We start from the raw sequence: 18,092 nt of genomic DNA, 5'->3' as shown, positions 1-18,092 counted from the left end.
CTGTTCATGGCACTGTATCTGGGTGCGTCTTGGATGGTGCCCTCCAGAATGAGACTTCAAGAAGAGGAATTGAGGGTGCATGGTTTATCTGGAAAGTGACCCCAGAAAGTCCTGCTGAGGGGCAAGGACTTGAGACAGGGATGGAAGGAGTCCTGAAGGAGATGCCGTTGAGCAGACAATGCTGTGGGCAAGGGGCTCAGCCCATCCTGGGGCCACTGGGGACAACGTCGAGCATGCAGCTCAGTGTGGCCCCACTTAGGGGCGAGGATACTGGCATTTCTCCACACCCAGCCTCGTGGGTTTCCCCATAAACAGACCTGGGGATGAGAATTTCAGGTTATGTGGGTTATTCAGGAAGTGACCCCAGGACGGAGCTGGGGTGGTAAGTCAGGGAGGGAAGGAACCCTGCAGGGGGCACCAACGAGCAGGAGATCTCGGGGGGCAATGGGTTCTTGTAAGTGTCTGACCTCAGGGAGTTCACACCTGAGAGAGGTTCTACCCATGCGCAAGGCAGCTGGGGCACCTTCCCATCCTTCATGGTTTGGGGACTCCTTCCCAGCACTTTGGGAGGCTGAGGCTGAGGCAGGCGGATCACCTGAGGTCAGGAATTCGAGACCGACCTGGCCAACATGGTGAAACCCCATCTCTACTAAAAATGCCAAACGATTGGCCGGATGGGGTGGCACGTGCGGGTAATCCCAGCTACTTGCGAGGCTGAGGCAGGAGAATTGCTTGAACCCGGGAGGCGGAGGTTGCACTCCAGCCTGGGTGACGAGCAAAACTCTGTCTCAAAAACAAACAAACAAACAAACAAACACACAAAAAACCTCTCTGGCAAGCCCAGCGTGCCCTGCCATTGCTCTCCAGCCATGCTGCAGGTGTCCCAATTATCAGCCTGCAGCGTGTGGCAGTGACTGTCCCCAGCATGCCTCGCTTCTTGAGTGCACACCTGTGTATGCCCTCTGTGTCTTCCAGTGGTCTGCGCCCAGGGCTTGCAGGCAAAGGACAAGACAGGATCCAGTGACCCCTATGTCACCGTCCAGGTCGGGAAGACCAAGAAACGGACAAAAACCATCTATGGGAACCTCAACCCGGTGTGGGAGGAGAATTTCCACTTGTAAGTGCCTGGCTGGGTCCCTGGCCCCATGTGGGGCACCCTGCTGGGGCAGCCAAAAGAGGGCTCCAAGGACAGGACTCACACTGGCTGCCTGACCCCTGCCTCTGCCTCCTCCTCCCGCCACAGTGAATGTCACAATTCCTCCGACCGCATCAAGGTGCGCGTCTGGGACGAGGATGACGACATCAAATCCCGCGTGAAACAGAGGTTCAAGAGGGAATCTGACGATTTCCTGGGGCAGACGATCATTGAGGTGCGGACGCTCAGCGGCGAGATGGACGTGTGGTACAACCTGGGTGAGAGAAGCTGGGTTCTAAAGCGGGTGGGGACGGGTCCCAGGGATCCAGCCAGAGCATGGAGCCCATGAAGAGCAGAGAGATGTGTTCTCAGGAGGAGTTTGGTGGAGGAGCATAATCTGATGGGGGAGGCAGGGTCTAGGAGCCCAGTTTGATGGGATCAGGAAGCACCCAGGCCAGGAGGGTGAGCAGAGCCCAGGAACCTCTTAGTTCAGCTTAGGAGGGAGGGTGGGGACAGAATCTCCATGTTCTAGTCTAATGGGGGAGGCAAGAAGCAAGAACTGGGAATCCTAGTCTGAGGGGAGAGACAGAGACCTAGGAACTAAATCTAAGAAAGAAGATTGAGCTTTAAGAATCCAGGCTGGGGCCAGGTATGGTGGCTCACGCCTGTAATCTCAGCACTTTGGGAAGCTGAGGCAGGCAGATCACATGAGGTCAGGAGTTCGAGACCAGCCTGGCTAACATGGTGAAACCCCGTCTCCACTAAAAATACAAAAATTAGCCAGGTGTGGTGGTGGGTGCCTGTAGTCCCAGCTACTTGGGAGGCTGAGGCAGGAGAATCGCTTGAACCCAGGAAGCGGAGGTTGCAGTGAGCTGAGACTGCGCCACTGCACTCCAGCCTAGGCAACAAGAGCAAAACTCCCACTCAAAAAAAAAAAAAAAAAAAAGAATCCAGGCTGGGGGCGCCGGGCAGTGGCTCACACCTGTAATCCTATCACTATGGGAGGCTGAGGCAGGCCAATCACTTGAGTCCAGGAGTTCAAGACCAGCCTGGGCAACATAGTGAAACCCCATCTCTATAAAAGATACAAAAATTAGCTAGGTGGGGTGACACTCACCTGTGGTCCCACCTACTCTGGAGGCTAAGGTGGGAGGATCACCTGAGCCTGAGAGGTAAAGGCTGCAGTGAGCTATGATCACACTGCTGCACTCCAGCCCAGGGAACAGAGTGAGACCCTTTCTCAAAAAACAAATATGGCCGGGTGCAGTGTCTCACGCCTATAATCCCAACAGTTTGGGACGGCTGAGGCAGGCAGATCACTTGAGGTCAGGAGTTTGAGACCAGATTGTCCAACATGGCGAGATCAAGCCACTGCACTCCAGCCTGGGCAACAAAGGAAGACTCCGTCTCAAAAAAAAAAAGAAAAGAAAAAGAAAAAAAAAATGGAATCCAGGCTGGGCATGGTGGCTCCCACCTGTTATCCCAACATATTGGTTGGGTGGCTGAGCTGGGAGGGTCACTTGAGCCCAGGAGTTCGAGACCAGCCTGGGCAACATAACAAGGCCTTTGTCTCCATTAAAAAAAAAAAAAAAAAAATAGCTGGGTGTGGTGATGCGTGCCGTAGTCCCAGCCACTTGGGAGGCTGAGGTGGAAGCATCATTTGTACCTGGGAGGTTGAAGCTGCAGTGAGCTATGATCATGCCACTGCACTCCAGCCTGGGCGATAGAGTGAGGCTCTGTGTCCCCCCGACCCCCCACCACAAGAAAAGAATCCAGTCTAAAGAGGGAGGTATTGTTTGGGAATCCTAATCTGAGATGGCTGCTACAGATCAAAGAACCCTGTGTAAGGAAGTTGAGTAGACTCTGGGGAGTCCAATCTAATGGAGGAAGCAGGGTGTATGAGCCTAATCTGAGGGGGTAGAAAGGACCCAGCCTGAGAGAGGTGAGCAGAGCCCGGAAACCTCTTAGATTGGAGGACATCTAGATATCCCATTCTGATGGGGGAGGTGGGAGTCAAGACCAGGGGGTCCTAGTCTGAGGAGAGAGGCACAGACCCAGGAACAGTGTCTAAGATGTGTAGTCTCCGGGGAGCATGATCTGATGGGGGAGGCAGGGCCTGGGAGCTCAGACTGGGAAAGAAGTGGGGCCTAGGGCTGCTAGTCTAAGGAGGGAGGCACATAGCCAGGAACTTAATCTGAGTGAAGAAGCAAGGTCTGGGATCCTTGTTTGAAGGAAGAGACAGGGCTTAAGGAATTCTAGCCTAAGCAGGGAGACTCAAGCCTAGGGAGCCAATCAGAAGACAGACACCAAAGCCTTAGTTTCCGGAAGTCTGGGAGGACTACAGAATCGTGTATCTATTAAAAATTGCCTTGGGAGGCCGAGGCGGGCAGATCACCTGAGGTCAGGAGTTTGAGACCAGCCTAGCCAACATGGTGAAACCCCGTCTCCTCTAAAAATACAAAATTAGGTGGGTGTGATGGCACATGCCTGTAGTCCCAGCTACTCGGGAGGCTGAGGCAAGACAATTGCTTGAACTCAGGAGGTGGAGATTGCAGTGAGCCAAGATTGCGCCACTGCACTCTAACCTGGACCACAGATCTCAAAATAAAATAAAATAAAATAAATTTGCCCATGGCTGGCTGGGCGCGGTGACTCACGCCTGTAATTCTAGCACTTTGGGAGGCTAAGGCAGGTGGATCACCTGAGGTAAGGAGTTCGAGACCAGCCTGGCCAACATGGTGAAACCCCATCTCTACTAAAAGTATAAAAATTAGCTGGGCACGGTGGCAGGCACCTGTAATTCCAGCTAGATGGGAGGCTGAGACAGGAGAATCGCTTGAACCCAGGAGGTGGAGGTTGCAGTGAGCCGAGATCGTGCCACTGCACTCCAGCCTGGGTGACAAGAGCAAGACTCCCTCTTAAAAAAAAAAAAAATTGCCCACTGCTATAGTGGGAAGTTCTGACACTGTCATCTTTTTCTGCCCTGCAGACAAGCGAACTGACAAATCTGCCGTGTCGGGTGCCATCCGGCTCCACATCAGTGTGGAGATCAAAGGCGAGGAGAAGGTGGCCCCGTACCATGTCCAGTACACCTGTCTGCATGAGGTGAGGGTCATTGCTCGGCCCCTCCCATGCCACTTCCACTCACCATTCCTGCCTGCCCAGCTCTTCCTCTTTCTGACCACACCATCCACACTCTCCTGGCCCTCTGAGACTGCCCGCCATGCCATTCCCTTTACCTGGAAAACTCCTCCCTATCCATCAAAGTCCAGATTCAGGGTCACCTCCTCTGGGAAGCCCACCTTGGCCTCCAGGTTGACTCTCACTACTCATCATCAGGTTCTTCCTTCTATTCCAGCCCTAACACTCAGGATTGGGCCGTTTGTGTCTGGGTATGTCTCTTCCAGCTGCCTGGGTTTCCTGGAAAGAACTCTTATCCCCAGGAACTAGTTTGTTGAATGAATGCTGGTGAATGAATGAATGATTGAACAGATGAATGAGTGATGAGTAGATAAAAGGATGGATGGAGAGATGGGTGAGTACATGGATGGATAGATGGATGAGTTGGTGGGTAGATTCGTGGCTAGATGGATGATGGATGGATGGACAGATGGATGGATATATGATTGAACTATTGAAAGTATAGATGTATGGATGGGTGAATTTGGGGGTAATTGTTAGATGATGGATGAGTATAGATGAATGATGGATGGATAACTTGATGAGTGGATAGATAGATTGCTGGATAGATGATTGACTGGGTGGATAGATGAAATGTTGGATGAGCAGATTAAGTTGTATTGGATGGGATGGATGGAAGTGCGGTTGAGTTATTAGAAGGAAGATTGAGTAGATAGGTGAATTTGTTGATAGTCAGATGGGTAGATAGGTAGATGTATGGATGGATGGATGGATGGATGGATGGATGGATGGATAGGCAGATAGGTAGATGGATGGATGGATGGATGGATGGATGGATAGGCAGATAGGTAGATGGATGGATGGATGGATGGATGGATGGATGGATGGATGGATGGATAGGCAGAGGGACAAATGGATGTATGGGTGGGTGGATGAATGGAAGGATGTGTGGTTGAACTATTGCAAGTATTGATAAGTGGGTTCATAATTTCTGAATATTTAGATGGATGGTTGTGAGTGGCTGGTGGACAGATGAAAAATAGATGGATGGTTGGATAAATTGATGGGTGGATAGATGGTTGGTTGTATGAAAGAATGAATGATTGGGTAGGTGGATTAAGTTGCGGATCAATGTATGGGATGGATGGATGGATGGATGGATGGATGGATGGATGGATGTGTGGTTGAATTACTGAAAGGTTGGAAGAGTGGATGGGTGAAATTTGGGGTAGTTAGATGGGTGGGTGTGTGGATGGATAAGAGAGTAGATGAATGAATTAATGAATAAACAGGCAGATGGATGATGTAAGCTGCCCCAGACCCTGGGACCTCTGACCCCCAGCGACCCCTTGCACTCTCCATGACACTTTCTCTCCCATGGTGGCAGAACCTGTTCCACTTCGTGACCGACGTGCAGAACAATGGGGTCGTGAAGATCCCAGATGCCAAGGGTGACGATGCCTGGAAGGTTTACTACGATGAGACAGCCCAGGAGATTGTGGACGAGTTTGCCATGCGCTACGGCGTCGAGTCCATCTACCAAGCCATGACGTGAGACTGCAGGCTGGGGTGCAGGAAACAAGAGGGAGGTCACCAACTGGGCACTGGCAGGTCTGGGGTGGGAGGGATTCTCAGGGGGAAGACCCGGAGAGGAAGTGGGCGTGGTGGTGGTGGGTTCCGTAATTCCCCTGGAGATCAGGAGAGTGCTGTGATTGACACCTGGAGTGACATGGAAGAGAGGGAAGACTTAGAAGCAGAGATAGAGGCTGGGCATGGTGGCTCAAGCCTGTAATCCCAGCACTTTAGCTGGGATCCGCCCAGCTGAGGTGGGCGGATCACTCCAGGTCCAGGAGTTCAAGACCAGCCTGGCCAACATGGTGAAACCCCGTCTCTACTAAAAATACAAAAGTTATCCAGGTGTGGTGGCGTGGGCCTGTAATCCCAGCTACTCGGGAAGTTAGAGTGGGAGAATTGCTTGAACCTGGGGGGCAGAGGTTGCAGTGAGCCGAGATTGCACCACTAAACTCCAGCCTGGGTGACAGAGTGAGACTCCATCTCAAAAAAAAAAAAAAAAAAGAAAGAAAGAAAAAAAGAAGCAGAATTAGAGCAACTCAAATGGATATAAAGATGGAGGGGAGAGGAGATGCAGAGACCCAAAGGACAGAATCAGGCAGGGGATGGTTTAGGTGGTGACAGAGACCCACTCACAGATGCTATCTTGGAGGCATTCCAGGGGGGATCTTGGTCCATCCTGGCTGGACCCCTGGCCTAGTGCCTCCTGCTCCCTCTCTCCAGCCACTTTGCCTGCCTCTCCTCCAAGTATATGTGCCCAGGGGTGCCTGCCGTCATGAGCACCCTGCTCGCCAACATCAATGCCTACTACGCACACACCACCGCCTCCACCAACGTGTCTGCCTCCGACCGCTTCGCCGCCTCCAACTTTGGGGTCAGTCCTGGGGACTGGGATTGGAGAATGAGGGAGAGCCCAACTTTATGCCGGTCAGATCTGATGTGACTTCTGGGTCCCCAGTCTAGACCTGATTGCTGTGTGACTTTCCACCAGTCACTTCCCGTCTCTGAGCCTCCATTTATTCCTCTGTAGAATGCTATAGAATGGAGGCCGGGCGCAGTGGCTCATGCCTGTAATCCCAGCACATTGGGAGGCCGAGGCTGGAGAATCACTTGAGGCCAGGAGTTCGAGACCAGCCTGGCCAACACAGTGAAAACCCGTCTCTTCCAAAAATCCAAAAGAAAATTAGCCGGGTGTGTTGGCCTGTGCCTGTAGTCCCAGCCACTTGGGAGGCTGAGACAGGAGAATTGCTTGAGCCTGGGAGTCGGAGGTTGCAGTGAGCTGAGACTGCACCACTACACTCCAGCCTGGGCAACAGAGCAAGACTCTGTCTCAAAACAAAAAAAAATGCCATAGAATGGAAATGGACATTATGAGGGTGGTGGATGAGGTATACTTACTGTACAGTAGGCGCTCAGCCAGTATGACGGCCATGTCCTGCCTCCATCCATCCTCCCTCCTCCCCTTCCTCCTCAGAAAGAGCGCTTCGTGAAACTCCTGGACCAGCTGCATAACTCCCTGCGGATTGACCTCTCCATGTACCGGGTAGGAAGTGTGTGCATGAGAATTTGCTCACCCCACGCACATGTGTGTGCCTGGAGGGGAAAGCTGCCAGCAGGTGTGTGCATGGGAGAACCCATCTTCACATGTACGATGTGTTCCTCCAGCATGTGTGCACCTGCATGGGCACTACCTGCCGTAATGTGCTTGGTGCATCCAAGCAGATCCCCAGTTGCTTCGAGGTGCTCTAATCAACCCCCAGCCTGAAACCGGGGAGCCTTTGTATCCCCCTGAAAAGCAGTCTCCCATCCTCCCCGAGCCTTCTTCCATAACCCTACTTCTCTTCCTGCTCCCAACAGAATAACTTCCCAGCCAGCAGCCCGGAGAGACTCCAGGACCTCAAATCCACTGTGGACCTTCTCACCAGCATCACCTTCTTTCGGATGAAGGTAGGAAAGGATCCAGTTGCCTTTGCTCTCCAAGGAGGGTTCTCTAGGATCCCCAGCTCCCAGGACAAGGGACATTCCTCCTGGAGAGTGGCAGCCTTTCTCAGTAACCTTTTCCCTTCATACCACTTCATTTCCTTAAACCCAAAATGACTCGCAGTCACTTCCTGGGGACCTCCTGTCACAGCTGTGGCCGCCTATGCCTCTCTCCCTCCCTTCAGGTACAAGAACTCCAGAGCCCACCCCGAGCCAGCCAGGTGGTAAAGGACTGTGTGAAAGCCTGCCTTAATTCTACCTACGAGTACATCTTCAACAACTGCCATGAACTCTACAGCCGGGAGTACCAGACAGACCCGGTGAGACTCCAGATGGGTCAGAAGGGAACAGTGATGCCAACTAGACACAGGCTTAAGTCCCAGCACTGCCCCTTCCCGAGGGATTTAACTCTTCTGAACCTCAGTATCTTCTTCTATAAAATGGGGTCATTAGCCCACATCTCAGGGTTAGGGAGAAGAGTTCATGAGCTGTAAGTTTAGATAAAATATAGTCGGCATTCAGTACATTTGGTTGCGTAGTTGAGTTTGGCATAAAAAATTTTTTTTTTTTTTTGAGATGAAGTTTCACTCTTGCTACCCAGGCTGGAGTGCAGTGGTGTGATCTCAGCTCACTGCAACCTCTGCCTCCCAGGTTTAAATGATTCTCCTACCTCAGACTCCCAAGTAGCTGGGATTACAGGTGCCCACCACCACACCTAGTTAAATTTTTGTATTTTTAGTAAAAACGGGGTTTCACCATGTTGGCCAGGCTGGTCTCGAACTCCTTGACCTCAGGTGATCCACCTGCTTCGGCCTCCCAAAGTACTGAGATTATAGGCGTAAGCCACCACTCCCAGCCTGGCATAAAAATTTATGTCTGGCATACAGTCACTGTTCAGTAAATGTTGAGTTGAATTGAATTTATTTATTTATTTTGAGATGGGGTCTTGCTCTGTTGCCCAGGCTGGAGTGCAGTGATGCAATCATGGCTCACTGCAGCCTTGACCTCCCAGGCTCAAGTGATCCTCCCACCTCAGCCTCCCAAGTAGCTGGGACTATAGGCACGCACCACCATGGCAGGCTAGTTTTTGTATTTTTGTAGAGATGGCATCTCACTATGTTGCCCAGGCTGATCTCCTCGGCTCAAGCGATCCTCCTGCCTCAGCCTCCGAAAGTGCTGGGATTATAGGCATGAGCCACCACCTGTAAGGAGCTTATAGCCTATTATGAGGGAAAGATGTACAAACTGGAAATTTACAAACAGGGATGGTTAGTATTGAGATAGTGGGATCTCAGGAGGCTGTGGGAGCTGGAGGCAGCCCCTACCCAGGGTCTGATAGGATATAACACATAAGCTGTGTTCAGTTCAATTTGATTTCATTCTGTTCCTTTACATTCAGTTGACTAGAGTTGGAATCAGTCTCACTCTCATTTGAATTGAGTTGAGGTGAACTGGATTAAATTAGATTGTTTAGTTCAACCATAATCAGTTTAGTTATATTTATTTCTATTTGGTTGACTTAAGTTAAAATTGTTCTTGACGGCTGGGCACGGTGGCAGCTCACGCCTGTAATCCCAGCACTTTGAGAGGCCGAGGTGGGCAGATCATGAGGTCAGGAGATCGAGACCATCCTGGCTAACACAGTGAAACCCCGTCTCTACTAAAAATACAAAAAAATTAGCTGGGCGCGGTGGCGGGCGCCTGTAGTCCCAGCTACTTGGGAGGCTGAGGCAGGAGAATGGTGTGAACCTGGGAGGCAGAGCTTGCAGTGAGCCGAGATCGCATCACTGCACTCCAGCCTGGGTGACAGAGCAAGACTCCATCTCAAAAAAAAAAAAAAAATTGTTCTTGACAAATTAGTGAGCCAGGCTGGGCTCAGTGGCTCACACCTGTAATGTCAGCACTTTAGGAGGCTGAGGCAGGAGGATCCCTTGAGGCCAGGAGCTCAAGACCAGTTTGGGCAACATAGCGAGACCCTATCTTTGCAAAATATACAAAAATTAGCCAGGTGTGGTGGCGCACCTGTAGTCCTGGCTACTTTGGAGGCTGAGGTGGGAGAATCACTTGAGCCCAGGAGTTCGAGTCTATGGTGAGCCATGATTGCACCACTGCACTCCAGCCTGGGTGACAGAATGAGACTCTGTCTCTTGAAAGACAAAAAAAAAAATAGAGAGAAGAACAAGTTGGTTGATTGCATTGAGTTTTACTGAGTACAAATTCATTCATTTCCATTTAGTTCATTTACATTCAAGTCCAGTTGTTCTCAACTGGGTTAAATTGTCTTGAGTTAGGATGAACTGGGTTGTTGGATTAGATGCAATTGATCTCAGTTGAATTGGGTTGAATTGGGCTAATTTCAGCTGATTATATTCATTTCCATCGATTAACAAAGGTGGGTTGAATTGCCCTGCGTATTTTCAGTTGGGTTTAGATAGGTAGAATCGGATTGGGTTGACTTGGGTAGAGTTGAGTTCGAGTCGATTTATTTCCATTATTTTGATTTGGGTTGATGTTGATCTTGGACAAGTTGATTAGGTTCAATCCAATGGAATTCATTTGAGTTTAATTCAATCCAGTTAGGTTGAATTGCACTCCATTCAGTGTAATTGGCCCAAGTTCAGTTCCATTGATTTAACTCTGAGGAAGAACTTACTTCCGTTAAGCTAAATGGGCTTAATTTGCATTCATTTCATTTCCATTTGGTTTAGTGGAGCTGGGTTTGTTCAACTAAATTTGGTTTCATTTATTTCCATTCAGTTTTAGAGTGGAGTCTAAAAATCTTAAGCTTTATCAAGCTGCATTGACATGAGCTCTGTTTGGGCCAGTTTATGAGTTCAATTCCTCTCTATATAGATTTCTTACCTGAACCATACACATGATGATGGGATGCATTCCTCTAAAACCTCTTGTTCTTCAGTAATAAACTGACCGAGGCACCAACCTCTGGACCCCCTATAACCGAGGTCTCCACTGTCCATTTCAGGCCAAGAAGGGGGAAGTTCCTCCAGAGGAACAGGGGCCCAGCATCAAGAACCTCGACTTCTGGTCCAAGCTGATTACCCTCATAGTGTCCATCATTGAGGAAGACAAGAATTCCTACACTCCCTGCCTCAACCAGTGAGTTGTGTATCTGTGTAGTTAATTATCTGGGTGTCATCGTGTGTATGTATACAACTTTGTGTCTTGTGTGTCAAGATGATTTTGTCTAATTACACAAATGTGCACCTGGGGGTAATTGTGGGTCTGATTATACCTGGGCAAAATTCAAATATGGGTACAATTTGCAAACATAAACATAAAATTGTGTGTATGTTCACAATCACTGGTATAATCAGACATGTATTTTGTATGTATTCATTTGCATGCATAACTGTGTGTACATATGTGTATAATTTTTTATGTGTATGTAGGTTAATTAATAATAGTGTTGCTCAAGTATTACTATGTGCTACCCTAATACATATCATACATTTAAATTGCATTATATCTTATATGTATGGATGTAAGTAATTTTGTATATTGTTGTGGTCAGTGGGTTTTGGGTTTAATTTGTATACGTGTAACATCGTTGAATGCAATTCAATGTACAATACTGTACAATATACAATATTGTGTGTTGTGTATGAATATGGGCACAGTTTTCATTTGTGGATTTATATGTCTGTAGAATTTTCATCTGTGTTAGCTGAATGAGCTACTGTGTTCTATTTCTCTGCCAGATGAGTGCTAGAGAGGACTCTAGCTTTGGGGCGTTAACATATCCTGGTTAGGGAATTAAGATCAGGGATTTGGATGGATTGAAGGGTGGGTGGATGAATGGATGGATTAATAACCAGATGGGGTCAGGCATGGTGGCTCACGCCTGTAATCCCAGCACTTTGGGATGCCAAGGTGGGTGGATCATTTGAGGTGAGGAGTTTGAGACCAGCCTGGCCAACATGGTGAAACCCTGTCTTTACTAAAAATACAAAAATTGGCCACGCGCGGTGGCTCACCCCTGTAATCCCAGCACTTTGGGAGGCCAAGGCAGGCGGATCACGAGGTCAGATGGAGACCATCCTGGCTAACATGGTGAAACCTTGTCTCTACTAAAAATACAAAAATTAGCCGGGAGTGGTGGTGGGCGCCTGTAGTCCCAGCTACTCGGGAGGCTGAGGCAGGAGAATGGTGTGAACCCGGGAGGTGGAGCTTGCAGTGAGCCGAGATTGGCCACTGCACTCCAGCCTGGGCAACAGAGTGAGACTCCGTCTCAAAAAAAACAAAAAACAAAAACAAAAATTAACCGGGCGTGGTGGTACACATCTGTAATCCCAGCTAGTGGGAGACTGAGGCAGGAAAATTGCTTGAACCCAGGAGGCAGAGGTTGCAGTGAGTTGAGATTGCGCCACTGCACTCCAGCCTGGGGTGACAGAGCGAGACTCCGTCTCTAAATAAATAAGTAAATAACAGATGGACAGATAGATTGGTAGAAGGATGACTGTGTGGATAAAGGAACGGATGGGCCAGGTGTGGCAGCTCACGCTTGTAATCCCAGCACTTTGGGAGGCCGAGGCGGGAGGATCACCCGAGGTCAGGAGTTTGAGACCAGCCTGGCCAACATGGCAAAACCCCATCTCTACTAAAAATATAAAAAATTAGCCGGGCATAGTGGCTTGCACCTGTAATCCCAGCTACTTGGGAGGCTGAGACACGAGAATCATTTGAGCCCGGGTGGTGGAGGTTGCAGTGAGCTGAAATCGCACCACTGCACTCCAGCCTGGGTGACAGAGTGAGACTCCATCTCTAAATAAAAAAAAAAAAGGAATGGATGGATGGGTGGACAGATGGATGGGTAAATGGATGGGTGGATAGCTGCATAAGTGAGTAAATAAATGGATAGAGGGATGGATGGATAGGTGGATGGATGAATAGATAGATGGGTCATTTAATGGATGGGTGGATAGTTGTATGAGTGGGTGAATGAATGGATGGAAGGACAGATAAATAGGTGGATGATGGAAGGATGGACGGATGGATGGATGAACAGATAGATGGGTAGGTGGCTGGATGGACAGTTGGATGAATGGGTGGAGGAATAGATGGATGAACAGGTAGATGAGTGGTTGAGTGGATGAATGAATAGTTGGATGAATGAGCGAATGAATGGATGGAGGGATGGATGGATGGATGAATAGATGGATAGGTGAACGGATGGGTGGATAGTTGCATAATTAGGTGAATGAATGGAAAGAGGGATGGATGGATGGATGGGTGGATAGATGAATAGATAGATAGGTAGGTGGATGGATGGATAGTTGGATGAATGGGTAGAGGGATAGATGGATGAACAGATAGATGGGTGGTTGAGTGGATGGATGAGTAGTTGGATGAATGAGTGAATGAGTGGATGGAGGGATGGATGGATAAATAGATAGATGGATAGGTGAATGAATGGGTGGATAGTTGCGTAAGTAGGTGAATGAATGGATAGAGGGATGGATGGATGGGTGGATGGATGAATAGATAGATGGGTAGGTGGAGGGATAGATAGTTGCGTGAGTGGGTGAATGAATTGATGAAGGGATGGTTGGATGGGTGGATAATGGGTGGATGGATGAATAGATAGATGGGTACATGGATGGGTGGACAGTTGCATGAGTGGGTGAATGAATGGGTGGAAGGATGGATGAATGGATGGAGGAATAGATAAATGAGTTGTTGAATGGATGGGTGGACAGTTGCATGAGTGGGTGAATGAATGGGTGGAAGGATGGATGAATGGATGGAGGAATAGATAAATGAGTTGTTGAATGGATGGGTGGATAGTTGCATGAGTGGGTGAATGAATGAATGGAGGGACAAATGGATGAGTGGGTGGAGCCTCAAAAGGAAGCAAAGCCTTAGTGCGGAGTCAGTCAGCAGTGGCTATGAGGGAACCTGAACCCAAATCCCTCTACCCTACCCTACACTCCTCTGTGGGGCAGGGAAGGACAAAGCAGCCCATCCCATCTGCCTTCTGCCTGCCAAAGTTTTATACTTCCATGACTTTGCCAGGTTTCCCCAGGAGCTGAATGTGGGTAAAATCAGCGCCGAAGTGATGTGGAATCTGTTTGCCCAAGACATGAAGTACGCCATGGAGGGTGAGTTTCCCACCCCAGTGTTCCCCAGCCTGGCCACACCAGGTGGCTGTACCTCTGTGTCCCCTCCAAGGCTGTGAGCGCCCTGTAACACCCTCATGCCTGAGCTGGAAATCAGTGATGGCCAGAGTAGGCAGCCTCTCTGCCGAGACAGAGGGTGGCAGACCCTTCCAGCTGTGCCATCCTCTTTGTCCCTGGCCAGAGCACGACAAGCATCGTCTATGCAAGAGTGCCGACTACATGAACCTCCACTTCAAGGTGAAATGGCTCTACAATGAGTATGTGACGGAACTTCCCGCCTTCAAGGACCGCGTGCCTGAGTACCCTGCGTAAGTCCCCTGCCCCAGGCCCAACCCAAGCCAGCTAGACACTGACAGCTAGAAGGAAAGCCAGAGAGGAAGACTGACCTACTTAGGGTTACCTGGGCATCAGGGACATGGGTGGGGCTTGAATCCAGTGTTCTCCACTCTCAGCCATTGAGCAGTTGACTCCTACAGCCCAGAAAATTCACAGTCAACAGCAACAGGAACCATGTGACTTTCTCATTTTATCCTTTTGACAATTCTATGAGTTAAGGTGGGATCATTTTAATTCCTATTTTGCAGAGGAGAAATTGGAGAGTTAAAGATGCCAAATGGCCAGGCATGGTGGCACATGCCTGTAGCCCCGGCAATCTGGGAGACTGAGGCAGGACTTGCTTGAGCCCAGGAGTTCGAGACCAGCCTGGACAAGATAGTCAGATCCCATCTCTGAAATTAATGAATGGATCAGGCACAGTGGCTTGTGCCTGTAATCCCAGGACTTTGGGAGGCCGAAGTGGGCAGATCACCTGAGGTCAGGAGTTCGAGACCAGCATAGCCCATAGGGCGAAACCCCAGCTCTACAAAAATACAAAAATTGGCCGGGCGCAGTGGCTCATGCCTGTAATCTCAGCACTTTGGGAGGCCAAGGTGGGTGGATCACCAGAGGTCAGGAGTTTGAGACCAGCCTGGCCAACATGGTGAGACCCTGTCTCTACTAAAAATACAAAAATTAGCCAGGTATGGTGGCAGGTGCCTGTAATCCCAGCTACTTGGGAGGCTGAGGCATGAGAATTGCTTGAACCCGGGAGGCGGAGGTTGCAGTGAGCCGAGATTGCACCACTGGATTCCAGCTGGGGCAACAAAGTGAGACTCCGTCTCAAAAACAAAGAAAAAAATTATCCGGGTGTGATGGCACACACCTGTAGTCCCAGCTACTCGGGAGGCCGAAGCAGGAGGATCGCTTGAACTCAGGAGGCAGAGGTTGCAGTAAGCGGAAATCGTGTCACTGCACTCCAGCCTGGGCAACAGAGTGAGACTCCATTTCAAAAAATAAATAAATATAAGAATAAGATGAATGAGTGAATAAATGCCACATTCCTTGCCCACGGTGACTCCCAGTACATGACAGACCCGAGATTTGAACTCGGGACATCTGACTCCTGGGCTGTGTTGGGAGGATAGTGTGGTGCCACCGGCTCCTGAGAATTGTGGCGTCGTTCTCTGCTCCCAGCAGCACAGGAGGATGGATAGTCTTCCGTTGTACAAGAAATGAAAGCTCTGGCTGGATGCGGAGGCTCATTCCTGTAATCCCAACATTTTGGGAGGCCAAGGTGGGAGGATCACTTGAGGCCAGGAGTTCAAGGCCTGCCTGGGCAACATAGGGAAATCCTATCTCTACAAAGAAGACAAAAAAGAAATTAGCCGGGCATGGTGGCATGTGCCTGTAGTGCCAGCTATTTGGGAAGCTGAGGTGGGAGGATTGCTTGAACCCAGGAGGTCAAGGCTGCAGTGAGCTATGATCGCACCACTGCACTTTAGCCTGGGCAACAGAACAAGACCCAGGAAGGAAGGAAGGAAGGGAGGGAGGGAGGGAGGGAAGGAAGGAGGGAGGAAGGAAGGAAGGAAAGGAGGGAGGGAGGGAAGGAAGGAGGGAGGAAGGAAGGAAGGAAAGGAGGGAGGGAGGGAGGGAGGGAGGAAACGAGCTCAGAGAATAAACCCACTTGCCATGGGCAGTTTATCTGAAGAAGGAAGGAAGGAAGGAAGAAGGGAGGGAGGGAAGGATGGATGGAGGACTCAGAGAGGACTCAGAGAATAAACCCACTTGCCATGGGCAGCTTATCTGAACTAGGATTCCCACAGGCCTGGGCCCTGTTGTAAAAGGGGCCACTCAATCTATTTCATGAGCAAAGTAACTGAGGTTCAGTGCAGGAGGTGAGCAGAGGAGCAGCCACTCAAGGCTGCAGGGAGAGCTCCAGGCAGAGTAGGAGCAGCCATAGCTCCACTCGTTAGTGGGTCAGAACCAGGCAGCGCAGAGGTTGAGGAGGACAAGAGGTGGCAGAGCCCCAGCCCGGCTCTTCATTCCAGATGGTTTGAACCCTTCGTCATCCAGTGGCTGGATGAGAATGAGGAGGTGTCCCGGGATTTCCTGCACGGTGCCCTGGAGCGAGACAAGAAGGATGGGGTAAGAAGGCCAACCCACAACCAAGTTCCTAATCTTCCCATTGGGGTTCAATTTAGGTGGAAATTTGCCCTTGAGATGAGGCCAGTCTCTGGTAGGTGTCCGCTATCTTTGTCTTGCTCATGGTTTTTAAAATCTTTTGTTCATTCATCAACTACGAAATGTGAGTTCCATCAAGCCAGACACCTCCAGGCACCCCATGGCTTCTGCGTCCACCTCTAGAGTTGACTCTAAGTCTACCTCGCCCTCTGTCCCTGTTACCCTGGGGAAATTGGTCTCTGGCTCTCCCCATGGAGAGTGGGAGAGTTGGGCTCTAGGGATTCTCTGGTGCTGATCTCCTCCTTCCTCTTGGCCTCCTTCCCCCTGCAGTTCCAGCAGACCTCGGAGCATGCCCTATTCTCCTGCTCTGTGGTGGACGTCTTCTCCCAACTCAACCAGAGCTTTGAAATCATCAAGAAACTCGAGTGTCCCGACCCTCAGATCGTGGGGCACTACATGAGGCGCTTTGCCAAGGTGTGGGAGAGTGGGTAGGGTTGGGGCTAGGGGACAGGGTCAGGGTTAGGGAATTGAAGTCCGAGTTGGAGATGGGCTAAGGTTGAGGTTGAGGTTGGAGTTGGTGATGTCATTGAGGTTGGGATTGAAGTTGGAGTTTGGGTTGAGGTTGGAGTTGAAGTTTGGGTTGAGGTTGGGATTGAAGTTGGAGTTTGGGTTGAGGTTGGAGTTGAAGTTTGGGTTGAGGTTGAGATGAGGTTGGAGTTGAGGTTTGAATGGAGGTTGGAGTTGGGGGTAGGGTTTAAATTGAGATTGGAGTTGAGATTGGGGTTGGAGTTGAGGTGTAGGGTAAGGTTGGAGTTGAGGTGTGGGTTGAGATCAGGGTTGGAATTGAGGTCATTAGTGCGAGTTGGCAATGCTGTTTGGTTGGAGTTTGAGGCTGTGTTGGGTCTTGATTTGGAATTGAGATTGGAGTGAGTGCTGAGATTGATGCACAATTTGAGTGAGTCTTGGGGTGAGTTTGAGGGTTGGGATCATTGGGGTTGAGATTTGATTCATTGGCATTAGGCTGTGTTGACCTTGGGAATTACAAGTGGGAATTGGCTTTTGATTTGAGATCAGGTCATCTTGTGGTTGAGGCTGGGTTAATATGATGCTTGGTTGCTCTGAAAAAGAGCTGGGTCTACATAAAATGATCATCTTCATCGAGCGGTATCTCCTCTAGGTCTTGATGGTCATCTTGAGTGGAGAATTTGCCTAGCCTAAGGGCCCATCTTAGGTCCTAACAGGGTTTGGGTTCATCACTGATCTCACTAGTGGCCTTGATGGGACGACTGGCGCCTGCCTTGGTCCCAACCTCTCCTCTCACCCACACTCTGTGTCTTCCCCAGACCATCAGTAATGTGCTCCTCCAGTATGCAGACATCATCTCCAAGGACTTTGCCTCCTACTGCTCCAAGGAGAAGGAGAAAGTGGTGACCTGAGGGGGCCCCTGACCTATCTCCCTCCTCAGCCCCATTCAGCATCCCCAGGACTCCCTTCTCCCCAGGGCCCTGACACCTGGGGCTATGTATGTCCACCTGTGTGTGATCTGACTGGATTGTCTGTGTGTTTAGAGGTGCTTGTTTGAATGTGTGTGATCAGAGTGTATCTAGTTGTGTGTGTCTGAGTGTATG

General features: G+C 49.9%; 1 protein-coding gene across 5 annotated transcripts in view; it reads left to right on the top strand.

Annotated features, from left to right (window-relative positions):
- UNC13A (unc-13 homolog A) overlaps window positions 1-18,092 on the top strand; it is an 86,688-nt gene that overhangs the window by 40,901 nt on the left and 27,695 nt on the right. For 4 of the 5 annotated variants that reach the window (XM_055372107.2, XM_055372110.2, XM_055372108.2 and 1 more), the window contains exons 17-30: window positions 976-1,117; window positions 1,244-1,413; window positions 4,125-4,240; window positions 5,664-5,827; window positions 6,572-6,722; window positions 7,323-7,391; window positions 7,706-7,795; window positions 8,014-8,148; window positions 10,812-10,945; window positions 13,862-13,947; window positions 14,147-14,273; window positions 16,332-16,428; window positions 16,795-16,938; window positions 17,808-17,891. In XM_055372107.2, the coding sequence (XP_055228082.1) occupies window positions 976-1,117; window positions 1,244-1,413; window positions 4,125-4,240; window positions 5,664-5,827; window positions 6,572-6,722; window positions 7,323-7,391; window positions 7,706-7,795; window positions 8,014-8,148; window positions 10,812-10,945; window positions 13,862-13,947; window positions 14,147-14,273; window positions 16,332-16,428; window positions 16,795-16,938; window positions 17,808-17,891 (1,709 nt within the window). The remainder of the gene's footprint in view (window positions 1-975; window positions 1,118-1,243; window positions 1,414-4,124; window positions 4,241-5,663; window positions 5,828-6,571; window positions 6,723-7,322; window positions 7,392-7,705; window positions 7,796-8,013; window positions 8,149-10,811; window positions 10,946-13,861; window positions 13,948-14,146; window positions 14,274-16,331; window positions 16,429-16,794; window positions 16,939-17,807; window positions 17,892-18,092) is intronic. The other variant, XM_055372109.2, reaches the window with a different exon arrangement.

The sequence above is a fragment of the Gorilla gorilla genome, chromosome 20 (assembly GCF_029281585.2).
Source record: "Gorilla gorilla gorilla isolate KB3781 chromosome 20, NHGRI_mGorGor1-v2.1_pri, whole genome shotgun sequence".
NCBI classification, from domain to species: Eukaryota; Metazoa; Chordata; class Mammalia; order Primates; family Hominidae; genus Gorilla; species Gorilla gorilla.
The sequence above is the reverse complement of the archived record's forward strand: the minus strand, read 5'-3'. Positions and strand labels throughout refer to the sequence as shown.